Below are 23,008 nucleotides of genomic sequence, written 5' to 3' on the forward strand. Positions count from 1 at the left end.
AAGCTCTGCGGTTTAGCTCAGGTATCTCCCTTTAAAAGGACCCTAGATGGCACCAGAGCTGAAAAGGACCTCCCCCCATGAGGTCCTTTGCTGCCAGTCAGAGTTGACACCATTTGGGTGAGAGGAACGATCAGCCTGACTTGGCATTCCTGCACACACACAAAAAGAGGACACTGGCATCTAAGTTAGAGCTTTTATTTCGATTTCAAGCCTACTCTGATCCTACGGCCTCAGGGCAGGCGACGCAAAACGCCTTCAGTGGAGGCTGCGCTGCCATGAAATAAGAGAGTACCTTCTGCTCACTCCCAACTATAGTCTTGCCCAATAATTTGTGGGTCTTGCATAAAGTTGACTACGGATGAGGTTCAAACGCCTATTTTGCCATAAAGCTCACTAGGAGGTTGCAAGCAGAAAAGCAAGAGTTTCTGAACGCAGCCTTTTGAGTCGGTTTCCTGCTGCACTGCCACAAACTGAACGGATCAGAATGCATGAAAAGGGAGGATGCCTACATTATAGTTCTCAAGTTACACTGGCACATATCTTTCATCATTGCATTTATATCCTGCCCCTCCAGTTAAAAACAAAAGAGGAATGTAAATGGGTAAAACTGATGGTAATTGCAGCCAGACAGGTTATAGCGAGTAATTGGAAAAATGCAGAAGAGCTAGGGGTGAACCAATGGAGGAAAAACTGAATAGTATTATAATTTTAGAATACCTAACTGTGAAGATACATAGAATGAAAGGGCTTAAGGTCTGTGAGAAAGAGGAGGATTGGTTTGAGAAGATATTGAGTTATTTGGGTAGGTTTGAACAATCTGGGGCAATTAAAATGTTAAGTTAAATAAACCTTGTGGAGGAGGAATGTTAAGGTATATAGAAGTGTACATATGGTTGATTTGAATATGTTATATGAATACTATTTAATAGGTATATTATTGAATATGTATACCCAATGTATCAGCCGCCTGGGGGCTTCACTGTTTGTGTTTTTGTGGTTGGTTAAAAAATAAAATAAATAAATAAATAAATAAATAAATAAATATTATTTTTTTAAAAAAATACCGTATATCCTGTCCCTTCTTCCTGCTGTGAAATCTCCAGAAATTTAACTCTGTCTTAAATGCAAGATCAGAAGCGTTTCCAGCTTCATGGAATGGTCAAATAATAGGGGTGGGGCAGGGGATGGGGAGCTGGGTAACAAGGCAACAAGAAATCAGTGTGAAAGGCACTTTGGGGATTGCTAAATCTGAGATGTGGTGTATCATCTTCCCATCATACTTTTCCTGTTCCACAGCAGTAAGTGGGTGTTATTTCACTGCCACAGAGAGGCCTGCTTGCTATTGCTCACTGTATCTTAATTAGCATTCAGTTCAACAGAAGCTTTGCAGGTATCCTTTGTAGGTCATTTTCTCCAAGCCAACTGGCACAACATCCTTTGTTTGCAGCTTGGAGAAGACCAATGCTCTTGTAACAAACCAGACTTATACTTGCCAACTTGACATGACTGAGGGTTCCCCCCTTGCCCCTTTCAAGTGGAAGCTGGATTCAGCGGTGCTGGCTTTAATTAAATTGCTTCCAGGCCGGCCAACCTTTCAGTGAGAACAAGTGCGATGGAATTAGGGAGTAAGGCAACCAACCTTAGTGGTACCTTTCTTAAGCGAACACCCTTCAGAGGTTTTGGACTACAACTCCCATTAGCTCCAGCCAGCATGGCCAATGGTCAGGGGTGGGCGGAGAAGTTCGTAACATCTGAAGGGCACCAGGTGGGGGAAGGCTGGTGCAGACCAGGGAAGGGGATGATGACTTCGGTTCAAATCACCAGGTCAATGAAGAAGTCCACGGTAGGCAGACTTTACAGGGTTGCTGCGAGGACAAAACAAGGAGGCCCCTCAGATGCTGCCTTGGACTCCTTGAAAAAAGGGCAGGGTACAAATGTGACAATAAATGTAAAATCTAAGTTTGTGGAATGCTCTCCCTAGGGAGGTTCATGTGATGCCTTCATTATACACCTTTATGTTCCTCTTCAACTAGGCCTTTGGCTGATTGATATCCCATGCCCTTTTAAATGTGTTACAGGAGGGGGGATTCTTGCTTTGGTTTTGTTCTTATTTTTATTATGTATTTTGTGTTTTTTTTCTATGGTAATTTTATGTTGGGAACTGCCCTGAGATGATGATGATGTTGATGATGATTTGTGCCTCGTCCATCTGGCTGGGTTTCCCCAGCCACTCTGGGCAGCTTCCAACAAAGATTAAAAATACACTAAAATGTCAGGTCTATGGATGAAGGGGGGGGGTATACAAATTAAATAAATAATAACAATCTGAACTTCTACAAAAAGTACCATTTTAGGTACATTAAGGTTATGATATAGATCTTTTCTCATTTTTGAAGGTGACCATGTATAACATAATCTTGAAGTGCCTAAAATGGTCCCGGGGGGGGGGGGGAACGGACCAGATTTGCAGCCCTTCCTTCCTTCAATATACACCAGTCTCCTCCTCCTCTCTGCCATCCTACTCCTTTTCACACTGATTCTCGTATGATACACACACACACACACTTACTGGACTTGGTTTGCACTCTCTGGATAAAGCGTGTGACTTAAGGTGCTGGTCTTTCCGAGGGGAATGAATCCGATGGGAATCTTACTGAAAGCTGCCTGGGAACAAGGGCAAAACAAGTCTGCATCAGCGCCAGCTGAATCCAGCTCCCTTTCTGTGCAGAGGACAGCTGCGCCTGATTTCACCCCCCACCCCCCACCCCAGGCAGGCTCTTCCTGAAAGGGAGGCAGTAATCAAGAATGACTCGGAACATCAGACTCTCTGGACAGCCCCTCCGAATGCCAACTGGCTACAAAGCAGCCTTCTGTAGTCATTAGCCGCATTGTTACACATGCAGAGCCTGGCACGTCCTCTCCAAGCAATGTATGGATTCTGTCAGCAACCTGCCATCTCCTAAAAGACTGAAGGTGGCACCCAAAGCGTGGCTGCGCTCAGGCTGCATTTCATCTCCGAGCAAAGTGCGGCCGAGACAGGAAATTCGGTAATGCAGAGTGTCTTTCTCCGCGAAGGGGAATATTAAAATAAGGCACCCTGGCAATCAAGTTGGGAGGTTATTATTACACACCAATCAAGCAGCCCTTTTCCAAACAGACAGATTGACAGTCTTTATCTTTGACTCTGCAAATTGGGGGAGCAGGCAACAGAATGAGGTGATCTGCTAATAAGGATGGGTCACATGCTGGGTTGCGACTCGGACGCGACTGGAAGGTTCAGACACAGCTCTTTTCTCTAGACATGCAGCCTGGCTGGAAGTCACTGCCTGCATTGTTCTCCCAGTCAGCGCCTGGCTGCTAAGGCCACATTACTATAGAGTACACATGTATGTGCACACACATGCAAACCAAGAGCTGTGCTCCTTCAAGTGTGCCAGCAAATCAATGTTAATGACTGTGCAACCACGACACCTTGGCTCTCTGCAGAAGACTGCAGCTTGCAGCACGGTGATTCAGCAAATCCAACTCATTTTCTGAAGCGCTCCATCTGCTTCCATGCCTTTCTGTTGAAGCCTCTCTTACAACCAGTCTCCTTCCTCATCTCTTCTGTCCCCTTATACTTCATAGCAGATGAAGTCAAACAAACAGAGAGACATAGCGATTTTGCCTACAGTACTAACCGCAGCCTGCCAAGAGGCGTTAGCTACCTGGAGGTTGCGCCGCTGGCGAGTGCCGGGCCTTTTTTGGGTCACAGACTTGCACCTGCAGAACAGGTGCGCAACATTCAGGGAGTTTGGGGTTACTGTGTGCTATGATGGGGTGCACCGTTCTAGCGCGCAAAGTGGAAGGGGGATAAGAAAGAAAATTCAAGGGAAGTGTTTTGTCATGGGACCAGTCAAAGTTTCTGGGCAGGTAGCAAAACTTCATTTCCCGCCGAGCCAGCACGTAATCTAGAAGCTGCATGGAAATGAAAGGGTGAGGTCAAGCATGCTGGAGCTAGACAAAATCTTCAAACAAAAGCATAACTTGATCTCTACTGTCCTCTTAGTCTGAACTAGAACTGTACTGCAAGGAAACAGAGAAGCTGCTCTTTAGAGGACTTCCGGTCGGCGCCAGCGTTTGATGGCGGTCCTAGCCTCGAGCTCCGAGGCAGGACTGCTCCGTAAGTTCGGGTCTTACCCGCTACGGCAAGCGGGGGACCCCTAAAATCACAGGCGCTGAAGCCTGTGAGCAAGGAGATTCGGTGGGCACCTTTGCGCCCCCCCGGCATCGTGAAAGAGCCTTTTTAAAGGCTCCGGAGCGGCATCGGGGTGAGCGCGGTGCTGAGGATCGCTACCCAGCTTACGGAGTGAAGCCGCGTCGCCATTAACGGAGAGCGCCGATTCCTTTCTGAAACTAAAGATTGGCAACAACAATACCCGTGAGTAAGAACGCAAAATTAAAACGGGACTTAAAAATCTAGAAGATTTGGCTGAAAACGGGAAGGCAAAAATTAAGGAAGTCAGCCTCCCGGATCTGCATGATTAACGGAGCAATGAAAAGACTGAGCTGTGTTTAAACGGACTTTCCTTTTAACTCTTATTAAACCAGACATCGAAAGGATCTCCCCCCTGTAGTGCAGGAGAAGGGGGGGAGGAAACAGAATTAATTTAACCTGCAAAAGAAAGGGATAAGGAATAAAAAACCTCTGCTGCTGACACTTCTGGTCAGGCTGCCGGAGCAGCGATCGCCTGAAAAAGGAACTGTCAAGTGAGCTGTCAAAAGACAGTGGCTACAAAATAAGACTTATTTGAAACATATTAACGGGACTTTGGTGGATTACAATTTTAACAGTAAAGTGCTACAAATTAAAGACTCTTAGTGGGACTTTTGCCTTTGGACTTTCTGTTTCTTTGTTGTGGGTGCCTTTGGATGGTTACAATTTCCTCCTCTAGAGGGCTTTAGTTGTATTACGGTGTATCCAGCGGGATTTTCCACTTGCAACTTTCCTGTGTGAATGACCTTGAGTTATGAGCAACCCGCCAGAAGAGATTTCAACAAGAAGTAAAACAAAGCAGGCTCAAAAACAAGCTCAAAAAAGAGGCTCTTTATCAGGAGCAGCAGCTGCACAAGAAAAAATAACAGCAGCATCAATGGAGTCAATGACACAGGCTCTGCTCAAAATAAATCAGTCATTAGAAGTACTCACCAAGCAATCTGCAGAACTTACTAAACAGTCTACAGAGAACTCTAAGAAACTGACGGAGCTGACAACAAGACTAGACCTGAACACAACAACAATCTCATCTAATACAGATTCTATAAACCGTTTGGTCCAAGAGTCTACGGAAACAAGGAGAATAGCTGAGAGTGCTAGGTCTACTGCCGAAGAAACCAAAGGAAAGTTTGCGCCTATTGCAAAAAAAGTACATGAACATGATACAGCATTAGCCCTACTAGAACTGGAAAGGAAAAGCAAGAACCTGAAATTAAGACTGGTTCCAGAAGAGGAAGAGGACAAGCTTGGGGAATTCCTCACAGATAAATTTCAAGACTTTTGGAATGATGAGTTAGATGGAGAAGAAGATGAATTTGTGATAACCTCAGCCTTTCGGATTGGCAGGAAGCAAGGGAAGAAGCCAAGAGACTGTTTAATTACCTTGGGATCAAAGGAACAAAGAGACAAAATACTGAACCTACATTTCCAGAAGGCCTTGGTCATTAAAAATTCTCAGATCCAGATTTTCAAGGATATTCCTAAATATTTTTTGGAGGTTAGATCTCAATTTAAAGAATTAGTTGATCTACTTAAACAGAATAATATCCCATTCAGGTGGGAATTTCCACAAGGGCTGTCCTTTAACTTTAAAGGGAAGAAAATTAAAATAAAAACAAACCAGGATAAAGAACTCTTTTTGGAAAGAAATCAAGAGGATCTTCAGAAAGGAACTGTTAGTGAGGGGGAAGTACCGGACATTTCAAATCTATCATTTGGACTGAACCGAGCACCGACCGAGGAGGAACAACAACTTGGTGCAGTCGGTGGAAGAGCTACCCAGTAACAAAAATGTCTCTGCAACTCTTCAGCTGGAATTGTAATGGTTTGAACCACCCTCGAAAAAGGGGTCAAGTATTCCATCTATTAAAGAAGGAACATCTAGATGTAATCTGTCTACAAGAAACTCACATTGCCAGGATACATAGAAAACTTTTAACAAATAAGAGATTAGGACAAGAATTTATTTCATCAGATAGAGTTAAGAAAAGAGGAGTTGTGATCTATGTCAAGGAAAAATTTGAACCAAAACTGATCTTTAAGGATGACCAAGGAAGATACCTGGCAGTGGAAATTCAAATTCATGGAGAAAAGATTTTGATTGTTGGAGTTTATGCACCAAATGAGGGGAAGGCTGAATTCTTCAAGAAGTTGCACGAGACTTTAATGGACTTTTTGGATTTTAAAATTATAATGATGGGTGATATGAATGGAGTCGTCTCCACAAACATGGACAAGGCCCAAAGACAAACAATATCTAATGATGGAAGACTACCAAAGACATTCTTCGAACTGACTGACACTATGGACCTGGTTGACATTTGGAGAACTAGGAACCCTCTGGAAAGGGAGGGGACCTTCTTCTCTGAAGCAAAAATGACATGGACTAGAATTGATCAAATATGGACTTCTAGTAATCTGGCATCAAAAGTTAAAAAAATAGAAATCTGCCCAAAGACCTGTTCTGACCACAATGCTGTCAAGATGGAAATGAAACTGACAACAGCTGGAACCTTTAGATGGAGAATGAATGACACTCTTTTTGGAGATGAAGAAATTTGTAAAAAGGCCCAAAAGACACTTAAAGACTACTTCGAGATTAACCTGAGATCAGACACTGAAAAAAGAGTTATTTGGGATGCAAGTAAAGCCGTGATGCGTGGCTTCCTAATACAACAGAATTCAATAAAGAGGAAAAAACAGAATGAGAAGAAAGAGAAAATTTGGAATCTAATAAAAGAAGGGGAGAAGAAATTGAGATCTAAGCCTAAATCTCAAGAGATATTAAGAGAAATAAAATTCTATCAAACACAATATATGGAATTGATGAATCAGGAAATAGAATGGAAAATTAAACAAATGAGACAAAAGACTTTTGAGTCCGCAGATAAATGTGGGAAGCTACTGTCTTGGCAATTGAAAAAGAGGCAAAAATTGAATACAGTGACATCACTCGAAGTAGATGGGAAGTCTATTAATAAACCAAATGAGATAAGTAATTGTTTTCAAAGTTTCTTCAAGAAATTATACAAACAAGGGCCAAAAAACGAACAGGAGATAGAAGAATTTATTGGAAAATACGGCTTACCAAAAATCTCTGAAAATAATAGAAGGAGTTTGAATGAGAAAATTACAGATCAAGAAATAGAGAGCGCCATTCAGGATATGCAGCTGGGAAAATCACCAGGACCAGATGGACTAACCGCGAGATACTATAAAGTACTGAAGGATTGGTTAATACAACCATTGAAAGAAGTTTGCAATCAAATTTTGGAAGGGAAAAAGGCTCCCGAATCGTGGAAGGAAGCATTCATCTCACTTATACCGAAGACAGAAACTGAGAAACATCAAGTTAAGAATTACCGCCCTATATCACTCTTGAATGTGGATTATAAAATTTTTGCAGACATTTTAGCAAAAAGATTCAAAAAAGTTTTGTTAGAGGAGATTCACAGGGACCAAACTGGCTTTCTACCAGGCAGGCAATTGTCAGACAATGTGAGGAATATTATAGACATTTTAGAACTTCTGGAAACTGACATAAATAGAAAAGCTGTTTTGATTTTTGTGGATGCAGAGAAAGCCTTTGACAACATTTGTTGGAGCTTTATGAAGAGGAATCTCCAAGGGATGGGGGTAGGCAAGAACTTTGAAAATGGTATAAGTGCAATTTACTCTGAGCAAAAGGCCAAACTAATTGTAAATGGTATGGTTATGGACGAAATTCCAATAGAGAAAGGGACACGACAGGGATGCCCAATTTCCCCTCTATTGTTTATATCGGTACTGGAGGTTTTCCTAAATATGATTAGAAGAGACCAGCTGGTTAAAGGTATACAGGTCGGAACTAAACATTATAAGTTAAGAGCATTTGCAGATGATCTAGTCTTGACATTACAACAGCCAGAAACCAGTACAAAAAGAGTTCTGGAACTTATTGAAATATTTGGTCAGGTAGCAGGTTTTAAATTAAATAAACATAAGACAAAGGTGTTGGAAAAAAATCTTACGGTGGGGGAAAAAGATAGTTTTCAAAGAGAAACTGGTTTGGAAATTACTAAAAAGGTAAAATATCTGGGGGTGAATTTAACATCTAAGAATGTGAACCTATTTAAAGACAATTATGAGAAATGCTGGGCCGAAGTGAAGAAAGATTTCGATATATGGTCAAGATTGAGACTTTCCTTGTTAGGCCGAATTGCTGTTATCAAGATGAATGTATTGCCGAGATTGTTGTTTCTGTTCCAGACATTGCAAATTCTAGATAAGATGGACTGTTTCAAGAAGTGGCAGAAAGACATATCTAAATTTGTCTGGCAGGGCAAAAAACCCAGAATAAAATTTAAGATTTTGACTGATGCAAAGGATAGAGGGGGCTTTGCCCTGCCGGACTTAAAACTTTATTATGAAGCAGCAGCTTTTTGCTGGCTGAAACCATGGCTACTTCTTGAGAATACAGACATTCTGGACCTGGAAGGTTATGATAATAGTTTTGGTTGGCATGCATATTTATGGTACGATAAGGTAAAGGTACATAGAAATTTTAAAAACCATATTGTTAGGAAAGCATTGTATAATGTATGGAATCGATATAAAGATTTGCTTGAAAGTAAAACCCCCAGGTGGTTGTCACCAATGGAAGCCAAGGCGGTAAAAAGACTGAACATGGATACAGATTGGCCAAAATATTGTGAAATTATAGAATATGATGGTGAAAAGTTGAAACTACAGAGTTTTGAGAAATTGAAACCTAAAGTCCGAGATTGGTTACATTATTTCCAGATCAATGAAACTTTTAAGCAGGACAGAAAACTAGGATTTCAGAAGGAGAGGTCAAAGTTAGAAACAGAATTGCTAGAACCCAATACTAAGAATTTGTCTAGAATGTATAATCTGCTGCTAAAATGGAATACACAGGATGAAACGGTTAAATCAGCTATGATTAAGTGGGCACAGGATATTGGTCATGATATTATGTTTGCTGACTGGGAGCAGTTATGGACCACAGGTATTAAATTTACGGCATGCAGTGCCCTGAAAGAGAACATAATGAAAATGATCTATAGGTGGTACATGACTCCAGTCAAGCTTGCAAAGATATATCATTTGCCCAATAACAATTGTTGGAAGTGCAATGAATGTGAAGGAACTTTTTATCACCTTTGGTGGACCTGCCCAAAGATTAAGGCCTACTGGGAAATGATCTATAATGAAATTAAGAAAATCCTTAAGTGGACATTTGTAAAGAAACCGGAGGCTTTTCTCCTGGGCATGGTCGGCCAATTGGTACCAAAGAAAGATAGGACCTTTTTTATGTATGCAACAACAGCAGCAAGAATCCTTTTGGCGAAGTATTGGAAGACTAAAGAATTACCTACTCTGGAAGAATGGCAGACCAAGGTGACTGAATTTATGGGACTGGCAGAGATGACCGGCAGAATCCGTGACCAGAGGAAAGAGACAGTGGAGGAGGACTGGGAAAAATTTAAAATCTATCTTAAAAATTGTTGTAAAATTTCGGAATGTTAAGATGTCAAGGGATTGGATACAAAGAATTACAGCTATAAATTGAAATTTATAAAATAGAATTTTTTTAAAGAGAACTAAATATAAAAATGGGATGAAGAATTGCTAAAAATTTTAAAATATGGATGCAGTGAAGGGGAGGTTTGGGGAAGTCGTGTTATGTTTATTTGTTTTTTGTTTATGTTGTAAAATCAATAAAAATTATTTAAAAAAAAAAAAAGAGAAGCTGCTCTTTAGTTATGCGCCATCAATAGCTGGGAAGATGAACTTCTTTTTTTAAAAGAATACAGTGGTACCTCGGGTTACATACGCTTCAGGTTACATACGCTTCAGGTTACAGACTCCGCTAACCCAGAAATAGTGCTTCAGGTTAAGAACTTTGCTTCAGGATGAGAACAGAAATTGTGCTCCGGCGGGGCAGCCGCAGCTGGAGGCCCCATTAGCTAAAGTGGTGCTTCAGGTTAAGAACAGTTTCAGGTTAAGAACGGACCTCCGGAACGAATTAAGTACTTAGCCTGAGGTACCACTGTATAACATTGCACATGGCTTGGCTTGACAAATAACCTGGCCAATGGCTAAGGGAGCTGGGCATGTTTAGCCTGGAGAAGAGGAGGTTAAGGGGTTATATGATAGCCATGTTCAAATATATAAAAGGATGTCACATAGAGGAGGAAGAAAGGTTGTTTTCTGCTGCTCCAGAGAAGCAGACACAGAGCAATGGTTCCAAACTACAAGAAAGAAGATTCCACCTAAACATTAGGAAGAACTTCCTGACAGTAAGAGCTCTTTGACAGTGGAATTTGCTGCCAAGGAGTGTGGTGGAGTCTCCTTCTTTGGAGGTCTTTAAGCAGAGGCTTGACAACCATATGTCAGGAGTGCTCTGATGGTGTTTCCTGCTTGGCAGGGGGTTGGACTCGATGGCCCTTGTGGTCTCTTCCAACTCTATGATTCTATGAGTGTGATCTCTGTTTGCTTGCCCATTATTCTCCCTAGCTGGTTAAGGGATCCAGTTATTATCTCTTGCCTGGAAAGCAGGCTGGTGGAGGGGGCTGCCATCTCCTGAAGCTCGCCCTGTCCAGCAGAGAGAACCAAGTTCATGGAGTTCATTGTGAGCTCCAACCATTCGCTAAACGGGTCCGTCCCTGTACACAGGGAGGAGGCATCCGATGACTACTGCCTCCGGGGCAACCATAAATGGACAGCAATAGGGAAAGACAGCATCCCTTCCCCACTGATAGGAAACAGAGACTGACATGAAAAGGCCAAGACAACACAGCACTGTAGCTCAGCTCCATTGCTCCTTTACCCAGGAATTGCTTCGTTTCCAGGGGATGGGGGAGGAGAGGAATGGTCCTCCATTAAGCAGCAAAGCTGTCACAGCATATTATTACTTTTTCCTGGTTTCTTTTTTCAAGCGTAGAGATTTGAAAGCTTACAATTTCTCAAAGGAAGAAAGGTAATTCTTTGCACTGAAGCTGAAATATAAATTTTGTCTCTCCATAAGCAGGCAAAGGCTCTGTACAGTAGGCACAATTCTAGTTGCTAACAGCCTCCTGGGATCTCAGAGAGAATCATTAAATTGCACTTTCTGTCTTTCTCTTTTTTTCCTTTTGGTCAGGTACTGATAAGACATTGTGGAATACAATTCTGTTAACAAGCAGCCTTATAGGCTTTATGCAATGCCCCCCTGCTGGTGTATGGATTTCACCCAAAGCTTGCTTCCAAAGGGAATGCAAACAGTCATGGGTTCCACTTTCACTTTAACTGACTACTGGTCCAGAGGAACACTTGTTTTGCAAATCTGGACAAATGCCTGTTCGAAAGTTTTGCATTCAAAACTACCCTGCTGTGCTTACCAGGAACTCCTCAAAACTGGGGCAAGAAGCTACTTCCAAGACAAAGGCCTAATTAATTCTCAATAAGCCAACAAACCTGCGGCAAGGCTGTACCATTTCGTATTGCATGTGGGGACTGCATGACTGATTGCTCTTGCTCCATATGAAACAAGTCTCTCTACACAGAAAACCAGGGAGAAGAATTTTGGGCCTAGCCTTCCTGTCAACATGCTACTATTCTAAAAATTGTTTTTGTATGGAGAAGCGTTCCATCATACGAAGCCCCCACATGCATTCTGGAGTGCTACACCCCAGACACAGACTGACTTCCCTGGGCCCAAGACAAGACAGATGAAACTGCAAGCCACCAGCAGGGTCAGCCTAACAAAAAAGACAAGACAGTGAGAGTACAGAATGCTTTGCATTTTCCTGTTAAAAAGGCAACAGAAGAAAACACCTTACCTCATCCACCCTTCGGAGAAGGCCAGTTATGACCTGTAAGAAAAAAATCTTTTTTTAGCTAGCATCGGTAAAATGAACCAGAACTTGCCTTCCTTCTTCAAATGAACAGGTGACACAACACCAAACCTTGATGTATCCAACAATTTTTGCTCCAGTTACCTACTTATTACATTTACATATCACCCTTTCCTCCAGGGCGCTCAAGGAAGTGTGCATTGTTCTCCCTGCTCACAACAACCCTGTGAGGTAGGTTAAGGTTGAGAGACAGTGACTGGCCCAAGGCCACCCAGTGAACTTCCGGGCTGAATGGGGATTTGAATCCTGGTCTCCCAGGTCCTAGTCTCACATTCTAACTGCTACACCACATGATGTTTCGAATGGTTTAGTGGGAACCAGGATGAGAGGAATCTTGGGGGGGGGGGGAGAGCTTGGAGTGCATGAAGGTGGAAGAAAAGCTTCTCCTATCGAGAATCCTCCCCCATGTGCTATTTTCCCATGGGGAGAAATGTAGAAGAATTCTTGCAGTACCTCTTGCAATGTTCCATCACCTCCTGCAACGATTATCATGTCTGTGCTTTCCATCAGCTCCAACAACTTCTTCGCTTGCCCTTCATAATCTGTCTGTGATAGATACAGAGAGGCCAGAAACATGTTGGGTGGTATTAATACTCAGATCGGACCCAGTGAAAAGCAAGGACTTGGGTCCACTAATTTCAATGGGTCTCATGATTGTGACTAACATTGGGTATTGGCTGCCCAAAAAGAAAACCTTTCATCTCCATATGAACACGCGTACATCTAATACTCAGCACAACAGAACACATCTTCTCATTTATTAATTTCAAAGTTTTGCATCACCCCTCTTAAAGCCCCCCCCCCAAATACAGGATGTAACACAGAGAAATCCCTACAATATATATGCTCAACTAAGATAAATATAGCCCATGCTGTTTCTAAATTAGAAGTGCCAAACTCAAAACATGTAATCACTTTTTTCATTCAAAGAAGTTGGTTGTTTCTGCAGGACTAATTGATGGTTTTTGACGTCTCTTCAAATGGGTAGCTTCTGAGAACCATGCCTTCTTATTCAGCCAACAATCTCTGCTAGATTATTTCTAAAAGCAAACAGCACCACCTATTGAACTAACCCACACTACATCCTGAGGCAATGGAGGGGGGATTTGCAACCGTCTCCCATCCGCGTATCGAGAGACAACATCCTACTTGACTCATGAACCCTTCCAATTTACAAGATAACCACATGGAATGATAAAATATTTTGTGATCCAATGGGGAGGGTCCGTAGCTCAATGGCTGAACATGCGCTATGCACACACACAAAAACCCACTTAGTAAAAGTGCCATGCATATTGATGGGATTAGATAAATCATCTCTAGCTACTTGCATACCAAAACTGGGGGGAAGTTGCTGCTTGAAACTCTGGAGGGCTATTATCTGTTTGAGTAGACAGCCCTGAAATAGATGGACTAATGTGAATAAGGGCAGCTTCAAATGCTCACTACTGAAATTCCTAGGAATGTGCCCATTAGCCCTGCCTACCTGATCCCAGGGTCAGGCATTTCCTGAGCAGAATGCCCTCTTGCCTCTGAGTGGAGAAAGGACATACTTAGAATCATAGAATCATAGAGTTGGAAGAGACCACAAGGGCCATCGAGTCCAACCCCCTGCCAAGCAACCCTACCTACTTCTGCTAGCAATAGTTTGTTGAACAGCTAGCACAATATAATCTCAGAACAGTTCAGTCTTCCCTTCCTTAGGAAGGCTCTCTTGACTTTTTATGTTCTCATCAGAGATGCCGAGTTTTTTTCTTACCCAAGAGGCCATTAAAGGTGTTTAAAAAAGGACTGCTCTTAATCAATCTCAAGTGCCCTGTGGCAATTTTATGAGCTCTCGTGCATGAGAATGAACTTTTCTCAGGCAGTCATCAACTCTTCTCTTTGCCTACAGGCCTTGGTGGCTCCCTCGCCAAAATCTTGTATATATTCTCCATTGCCCTTGAGTCAATGAAATGAAAGGAAGATAACAACATTCCCCCCCAAAACCCACCAAAACACAAAACACGGCACTGGTTATTGTTCTTGCTGTTGTTGTTTAGTCGTGTCCGACTCTTCATGACCCCATGGACCAGAGCACGCCAGGCATTCCTGTCTTCCACTGCCTCCCGCAGTTTGGTCAAACTCATGCTGGTAGCTTCAAGAACACTGTCCAACCATCTCGTCCTCTGTTGTCCCCTTCTCCTTGTGCCCTCCATCTTTCCCAACATCAGGGTCTTTTCCAGGGAGTCTTCCCTTCTCATGAGGTGCCCAAAGTACTGGAGCCTCAGATTCACGATCTGTCCTTCCAGTGAGCACTCAGGGCTGATTTCCTTAAGAATGGAGAGGTTTGATCTTCTTGCAGTCCATGGGACTCTCAAGAATCTCCTCCAGCACCAGCACTGGTTTTAAAATAAGAAAAAATACAACTCCTCCCCAACTTGAGCACTTATAGACTCTTTATCTTTCATTTCACCTCTAGCGACAGATGGATTCTGGCCGATATATACTGGGAAGAGGAAATAGTCGCTAGGAGAAGAAAACACAAGTCCATTCTCTGTCTTTACCTTAACCACAGTCACATCCAGACCAGACAAGTGAAGAATTGGGGCCGCGTTCTTTTCAAAAAGACTCCTGGCTTTGCTAGAAAATTAAAAGAAGTGTCATGTCACTTTATGATAGTTCCCCTCCCCTCCACGTAAAAAATACCCTCAATTGTTAACTAAAACCAAAATCATGTTCATAACAGCAACAGGCTATTCTGCAGATCCTTGAAAAAAAGCCGAAATGGGATGGGATCAGTATAAAGGTGGATATTTGAATGGAGTGAGGTTTTGTATGCAGAATGAGTCATTCATACACAGTTCTAGTCGCAAGATACCTGGGAAACAATGATAACTGAATACGTGATGACAGAAGCAAAGAGCAAATTAGTGGAAGTGAGGGGGTAGAAGAAGGAATACTGGGCAGTGCCAGAGTCAGATAAATCTATGCATTTTATTTATCACATGACATTATTATTCCACTTGTCTTCCAAGGACCACTCCTAATTTAACTCAAGCAAACGCCCCTGTGAGATGAGCAGCAGGTAACACAGAGATTGCAACTGCCCCAAAATCATCCAGTGAGCTTCACGGATGAGCAGGGATTTGAACCCGAGTCTTCCAGGTCCTACTCCAACACATCAACTGCTACCCCACAGTGATTCTCAATGGCTCACAGCAAAGGGTCATATTATGAGGCGATACAAGTCACTGCCCTGTGTTCATAAGTGAATTTGTGAATTCACTGCTACTAGCTTGTGTTGCCAGGGACATTTTTAGGGAGCATCAGCATAGGACTTTCTTTTCTTCAAAAAAGAAGCTATTTGCTAGCAAACAGTAAGTTCAGAAGCAAGTCCTTCTGAACTCTAGAATTATTCAAGGATGGAAATCCTGTGCCATCACCATACTTTACATTTTTGCTCCTCTTTTCCTCCAAGGTGTTCCCAAGCCCCTACTTCATCTCTGCAACAACCCTGTGAGGTAGACAAGTCTGAGAGATGGTGACAGGCCTAAGCTCAGCCAGTAAGCTTCATGGCTATGTCCCGTCATCCCTAGTCCAATGCTCATCTCGCCACTTTTCTATTATGGCTTTAGAAACTTTAAATATTTCCCCCCAACAACCCTGCCTGCCACCCCAAATAATAAGCCCTCAAGCAAATAATGTATTATTACCCAACTAATGAGATATGGAATACTTGCCCTCGGTTGGTAAGATGCAAATTCTACTTTTAAAAGAGAAATATCACTTGCTTTATTATTATTCAGCAACATTAATACAAAAACTTCACCTGACCTTGTTTTGGTAATGCTCTCGTGCATTTTAATGCCTGCTGCTGCATAATAAATAACCATGGTATTAATTATGAATTATCCTGCAAAAATTATTTTGAGCACCCAGGGAAAAGAAAACAAGACTTTAAGTAAGGGACGTCTTCCAAACAATGTGTCGTTTGTAAGACTTACCCCCTATCAAAAATAAGCCTAAGCTAGAATTTGCAGTTTAGGTCAATGAGACAATCTTCTTAAGCGGGGTGGCTTGGCTTCCTAAGCAAAAAATCCTTTCCTGGTCCTAAAATGAGTAACAGTGCCCCTAAAGGACTAGGTGAGCAGCCTGGGAGTCATTTTGGACTCTCAGTTGTCCATGGAGACACAAGTCAATTCTGTGTCCAGGGCGGCTATCAACCAGCTTCACCTGGTATGCCGGCTGAGATCCTACCTGCCCACAGACTGTCTTGCCAGAGTGGTGCATGCTCTAGTTATCTCCCACTTGGACTACTGCAATGCGCTGTACATGGGGCTACCTTTGAAGGTGACTTGGAAACTGCAACTAATCCAGAATGCAGCAGCTAGACTGGTGACTGGGAACAGCTGCCGAGACCATATAACACCGGTCCTGAAAGACCTACATTGGCTCCCAGTACGTTTCCGAGCACAATTCAAAGTGTTGGTGTTGACCTTTAAAGCCCTAAACGGCCTCAGCCCAGTATACCTGAAGGAGCATCCCCACTCCCATCGTTTAGCTGAGGTCCAGCTCCAAGGGCCTTCTGGCTGTTTCCTCACTATTACTTTTAGAAGACATCTGAAGGCAGCCCTGTACAGGGAAGCTTTTACTGCTTGAGGTTTTATTTTGCTCTTAGTATTTTGTTGGGAGCTGCCCAAAGTGGCTGGGGCAACCAAGTCAGATGGGCGGCATATAAATAATAAAATGATGGTGAAGATGCCAGCCATCAGGAGCCACATTCATTGACAAAAAAAGCCCCAATGTGTTTAAAACCAATACGCCTGCTAAATCTTTGAGCTTGAAATAGCTTTTGCACACGACGGCAATTTGCTACCATTAAACCAGAAAATAGGCACAGCGTGGCTTCAGGGGCACTAAATCAGCATGCCCAACATCTGAGCATGCACCTCTATTTCGGAACATCTTAATCTCATTCATAGAGTGGGAATGCTGATGACATTAAGGTGGAATATGGAGTGGGAGAGGGGAGTGAGAAGAACTGTATGATTTGGAGTTCATGTTAAATTTAGCAAGCAGGCCCATTTTAACTGTGGTTTCTTAATCAGCTGAAGAAGTTTGATAACATTAGGTTCAGGGGAGGATAGGTAAGGCTTTGGTTCCCATGAATGTCTTGCCCTGATGAAATCAAAACCACTGTATATGAAAAGATGTCAGGTGGCTGGGAAAGGGAATCTTACCCTTCGCAAGCTGCAGGGTTGAGAAACACTGTTGCTTTCTTGATCTGCATGCTGGAAGGAAGAATCTGGTTGCCAAACACCTAATAATGGAGAGAAAGCATCTCATTATTAAAGAATAAAAATCTGTCTGTTTTTGGTCTGAACAATTCTGTGTTATTTCAGGGATTACAGGGCCCCTCTCCCACCCCACACAAATGGCTTCAGTGAGGGGGGAGCCAAGACTACTTTACTGAGCTCCGGTCCCAGCCAGCAGCCAGCAAAAGGCCACCTAGATGCCTAATTTAGCCTTATGTTCTGCAAACTCTAGTCAGCTTACATTGACAACTTGCAAGGGAACGGCAAAGGTACATCTGTATGCAGTTAGTTCCACTGAAAACAATGTGAGCCCTATGCACTGACAGCTTGCTCTGCCTCTCTGTCCCACTTTGATGCAAACTGCGTGACAAGTATAGGCCCCAGGCAAATATAATAATAATAATAATCAATGAATTTATTCTCAACACTTTTGGTGAAGAGATATAAAGCGAGGCAGCTGAAGCAATTGTTTTAAGAGAGCTCTGTAGATTTTCAAAGCAGCAATTCATAGCAATTATCAGCATCACTGAGGCTATTAGAGTAGAGGATTAAAAAATTTGTTAGAATTTAATGCTCAACTCTGTTCTATTTATTTTACCGCGGTGGAAACGAGAAGGCAGAAGGCATGCGAGAAACAGTGATTCATGGGAGTAAAGGACAGAGGAAATCAAACTGGCATGTTATCTAAAGAACAGATGGGAAAAGTCAGTGATTAATTCTATTACTTTTGCATTCTTGGGGGAAATCATGGAAAAAGAGTGTCTGCATTCATAATTCTGAGGTCTGTTACAGCTGTTAGAAACATCTAATTATTTACTTGATGGGGGAGTGATATATTTGCTTGCTCTGAACAAACAACCTGTCTCTTCTACAAATTATACTGTTGGCAGACTTGCTTTTTATGCAGGCTCTGCTCTCATGCTTTCGAGTTTTAAAGAGGAAGACTAAAATAACAAACCACTTCAAGACCCTTTGTAATCATTTACTAACCCAAAACATTGGCTGCAGGGTAGGCGCTTGTAAACTGATTTTATTTCCTGTTTGATCATTCCATCCTTCACACTACTTCCCTACCCCCACCCCACAAACACACTAAAACAACATTGCAGACAATAACTGAATATTCCCTAAGCCTGTTTGACTCAAAGGTAAGTGAAACAACAGACACATTCACAAACCATGATAAGCCAGGGTTAAGCTTGGCTTCCCTGTGATGTCCATATCTGGGATCCTGGTTTATTAAGAAGCACGGATTCATAATCAAACATCAAACCAAGGTTTAAGGCTGGCTGGCATGAAGACAAACCCAGCTGGATCAGGCCAAGGGCTAATCTAGGCCAGCATCCTGTTCTCACAGTTGCCAACCAGATGCCAATGGGAAGCAGAACATCATCATCGCCATCATCGTTTATTAAATCTGTATACCAACTAAATATCCCAAGGCAGAAAAATACAAAATAAGAATACAAAATACAGCTCAAACTGTCTTGCCCTGGTAAGCAACCTGGCTGCCAAATTCTGCACCAGCTGAAGTTTCTGACCATCTTCAAAGGCAGCCCTACATATAATGCATTGCAGCAATGTAACCTAGAGGTTACCTGAGCAGAGACAACAGAAGTTAGGCTATCCCTGTCCAGATACGGGAGCAGCTGGGCCACCAGCCGAAGCTGATGGAAGGCACTCCATGGCCACCAAGGCCACCTTAGCCTCAAGTGACAGCAAGGGATCTAGAAGTATCACCAAGCTGCGTATCTGCTCCTTCAGAGGAATCGTAACCCCATCAAGAGCAGGCAGTCTCCCATCCATCCAGACTAAGGAACCACCCACTAACAGTGCCTGTCTTATCTGGATTGAGCTTCAGTTTGTCAGCTCTCATCCAGTCCATTACCAGGCCAAGACAACAGTTCAGCACATCTACTGCCTCACCTGCAGATGTTAAGGTGAAGCAGAGTTAAGTGCAACAGTGCTCTCCCCATCTGTGATTGCCAGCAACTGGTATTCAGAGACACACTGGTTCTGACAATAAAGACAGAACATGGCCACCATGGCTAGAACACAAGCGATCCCGGCTTGTGAGGGAGCAGAACAAGATTCCTGGTTTGGACATGGCAGGAAGTCAAGCTTCACTATGGCTTGGTGGTTTGTTTCTGTTGCTCAAGCCAAGGGAGAAGCGAAGTGGGAGCAATCAGGCAACGTGAACTCATTCCTACTAAGCCAGCGACCCTGGTTTATCGAGATTTGCATGTGCAAAGCAGGCCTCCACTGCTCCTTGTGATAAAAACTATTTCACCCCTTTGAATTTCACGTCCTAATAAACTCCCCCAAAGTATAAGTTTCATTTTCAGACCACAAAGAAGGGCAGTTTCCATGTTACAGTGCTGCAATATACTACTGGAAACATAATAAGGAGTATTTTAAAAATTTGTGTTTGCCAAAATGAATATGCATGTCTGTTTGGATGTTCAGCATAATACAAAAGACACAAATTTCAGACAGAATCTGAAGTATTTTATTTCCCAATGGCCAATGAGATGGCCATAAATCTTTGGCCAGAGAAACTACAAATAAAAAATGGGGGGGGGGTACTCCACATAAAAGGCACAATTGGGTGTTTATGAAAATTTATAACAAGGAGGGGAAAACATGATTTCAGGTATCTGTTTGCTTTTTCATTATTATTTTTTAAAACTGCACTTTTGCATAAATACCATAAGGCAGTAATAGATTAAGAACACAGTATTACAATAAAAGTATCAAATACATCACTAAGAGCTGGTTGGCAAAGAATCTTAGGTTTGAAAGGCCTGTCAAATTAATATAGTTTTTAGAAGACGTCTAAATGAGCAGGATGGTTCTGCCATACCTCTACTGGAAAGGAATTGCACAAGTCAGAGCCTGACATATTAAAGGCTTGTTCCTTCAGGGCCAGCCGAACTTCAAGGGCATTTGGGACTACAAAGAGTGCCCTCCAATAATAATAAAATCAATTTGGTTTTTCCTGCTTCGTTGGAACTTTTTGGTCCTGCCTTTTTGTACAGGTACCAGAGTACCAGGTCCAATCAGAGTAAGAAAAGCTACATGCTAGCTGCTCTCCATTCTGCCAGTTGATGAAATGCGATTTCAGTCTCCAGAATTTTCAGTCCTGTCACTGCTGGCCCACAAGTTTACCTAACAAAAGCAATACAGGTAATCAAGTTTCCCAAACTCTTCCCAAATATATTCCACTTTTGTGATGCTCATGAATAATTTGTGATGGCACTGAACTGAGGCGTAAATAGGTGCAAAGGGGGAGAGTGTCTTTTGGTATTTGAGCAGAAGAATACAGAGAGTCCCTTTGGCAGGCTAGTCACGTAGAGGAGACCTGCTGGGAGAATCTCCAGAATCCTGCACAAGAGAGATAAGGAGAGGATTTTAATCTAATTTGATCTTGTTAAATGGTATTACCTGGGCTTCTTGGCATGCAGCTCTCCTTAGCAGGTTATCGCTATCAGGAGGAGGAAGAAGAAAAAGAACAGTGTTTTAGATAGCGCAAGTTGAGGGGAGGGATAAATAGATGGAAACACGCATTTAAAAATACCTGCTTCTACTGATTTGGCACACAAAACACAGACCAAACTTTCCAAAGGGGCTACTTGTCAAAAACACATAACTATTTAAATGTCACCGTTTTGACGCCACCTTAGCTTTTGTCACTTCTTGGACCATGTCTTCATTACCAAGAGCCAGATTCCACCCGCAATGTGATTACTTAATTGACCAAACTGAACCGCACCATTGTATAAACAGGAAGTAACTGACCAAAATTCCTCCGGTCTAACTTGTGAGTGGAATTAACCAGCCCAGCCTGCTAGCAAATCAGTGGCCAAATTATTCCTTTTTCAGATAGAAGCACCATGCTAGCTGCAGCACTACCAATGAAGTGCATATAGTCATCAAATTACCAAGAAGGTACACCTGCATTTGCCAATATCCTTCCCTCCCTGCTCGTCTCCCCCTCCTGTTTGCTGTTTTCCCTCATTGTCTACATTGTAAGTTCCTTGGTGGCAAGGACCTGACTATTTTTTGCGTTGCCATACTATAAAGTGTCTCCATTCTGCAAGTCTCAGGCACAAGTGAAAAAACACCTGACATGGCAAGATGGTGTCATGGCAGGGAAATCAGTAAAGACCTCTGGCCCTGCCCACCAGTGACATGGGGTCCCCAGAAGGTTGCCTACAAGAGAATACAGCCTTCTGATGTTTTCCTCAACCACATCTCTGCTATGTTTCTCAGCTATTGTTGGACTACGAGTCCCATCACCACTGGTCCTGCTAGCTAGGGATGATGGGAGCTGTAGTCCACCAACAGCCAGGGACCCACGTTTGAGAAACACAGTGATAATTCCCCACACCTGGCTTAGACTGACCCAACCAGCTAGAAAGTGAATTTCTCCCCCAGAAAAGTGAACAATGAAACCCGCGGGGCAACCTGTGGAGATAAGCAATGAGGTTTGAGCTGAAATAAAGCAGAGTCCTGCTCTTTTCATCTTGGATCAGCATCTGTCTTAGGCTGCAACAGGGAGGCATACGAGCATCCTAAAAATTGGCCCACTGCACTTTAATGCGCATCTATATTCTAGTCCACTTTGTATTTCTTGTTTGCCCTGGGAACCTTCAACAGCTGGTGGATATAAACGTATTAAACAAATAAATGGAAACTCGCTGCTTCTCTTTGTTCCACTTAGCCATCTTTTCCAAAGATAACTCTCCACATAGTCATTAAAATAGGGCTTGAAGTGCTATGCAGTTCAAGGGTGAAGAACGGAGATAGAGGAAAGTCAACTTTTGGAAGCACCTCTCTCTGTGGAAGTGGCATCCCTGTTCTGATTTGTGCAGCCTGAAGCGTTCTGGGTTTGCGGCTTTCATCTCTCAAGGATTAAGGGCCAAGCTGGTAAAAGCCCAAGAGGTGCCTGTCTGCCTGCCTGCAGCTCAGAGTGGCTGGGGTCAGGGAGGAGGAGGCCAGAGGGCAAATGAGAACTCACTCGGTTTACAGCAGGGCAGTGCTCTCCTTGGCTCTTTGTGCCAAAAGGGCCAGGCAGCACTCCTTTCAATTCCGCTCTAATGATATGCTGCACATTTTTGTTAATACGCAGCAATTTACGGGGCTCATTCCAGAACAACTCGCTTGCAGACTTTCCCCCTCTTTCTCTACTTATTCCACTTTTTAAAGCCATGTAACTCGTTCTGCCTTACCAGCATTTACTGCCACGGTAGCTTTTCTCACGTTACAGAAAATTGATTTTAGATGAAGAATCAATCTGGAGAAATTCAAACTAAGCAGCGAGAGAAACTCTGTCAATAGGAAACCTTTAGTGAAAATAATGGGACAAACAGAAATAAGCTTCCTAAGCGAGAGAACGCATAAATAATATATTACTCCAATTCATGCCTAATTGGAATATTTATCAAAGTTTTCCTTAGAGGCAGTAGCGCTCCCCTTAACATAATGTTTGCTCTTCACATTCAAAGGAATAAATCATGTGTGTTAAGCAACAGGAACATTTTTTTCTTTCTTTTTTT

At 42.7% G+C, this 23,008-nt stretch overlaps 1 protein-coding gene across 3 annotated transcripts in view; it reads right to left on the minus strand.

The window, feature by feature from the left end:
- The window catches only part of AGK (acylglycerol kinase), a 43,133-nt gene that overhangs the window by 10,244 nt on the left and 9,881 nt on the right, over positions 1 to 23,008 (minus strand). For 2 of the 3 annotated variants that reach the window (XM_081878968.1, XM_081878967.1), the window contains exons 3-7: positions 17,376 to 17,455; positions 14,700 to 14,775; positions 12,607 to 12,699; positions 12,079 to 12,111; positions 2,570 to 2,664 (exon numbers count right to left, since the gene is read on the minus strand). In XM_081878968.1, coding sequence (XP_081735094.1) covers positions 2,570 to 2,664; positions 12,079 to 12,111; positions 12,607 to 12,699; positions 14,700 to 14,775; positions 17,376 to 17,455 — 377 coding nt within the window. Of the gene's footprint in view, positions 1 to 2,569; positions 2,665 to 12,078; positions 12,112 to 12,606; positions 12,700 to 14,699; positions 14,776 to 17,375; positions 17,456 to 20,894; positions 20,935 to 23,008 lie in introns of all 3 variants that reach the window. The other variant, XM_081878969.1, reaches the window with a different exon arrangement.

This window comes from Podarcis erhardii, assembly GCF_964252035.2.
Source record: "Podarcis erhardii genome assembly, chromosome: 10".
NCBI classification, from domain to species: domain Eukaryota; kingdom Metazoa; phylum Chordata; class Lepidosauria; order Squamata; family Lacertidae; genus Podarcis; species Podarcis erhardii.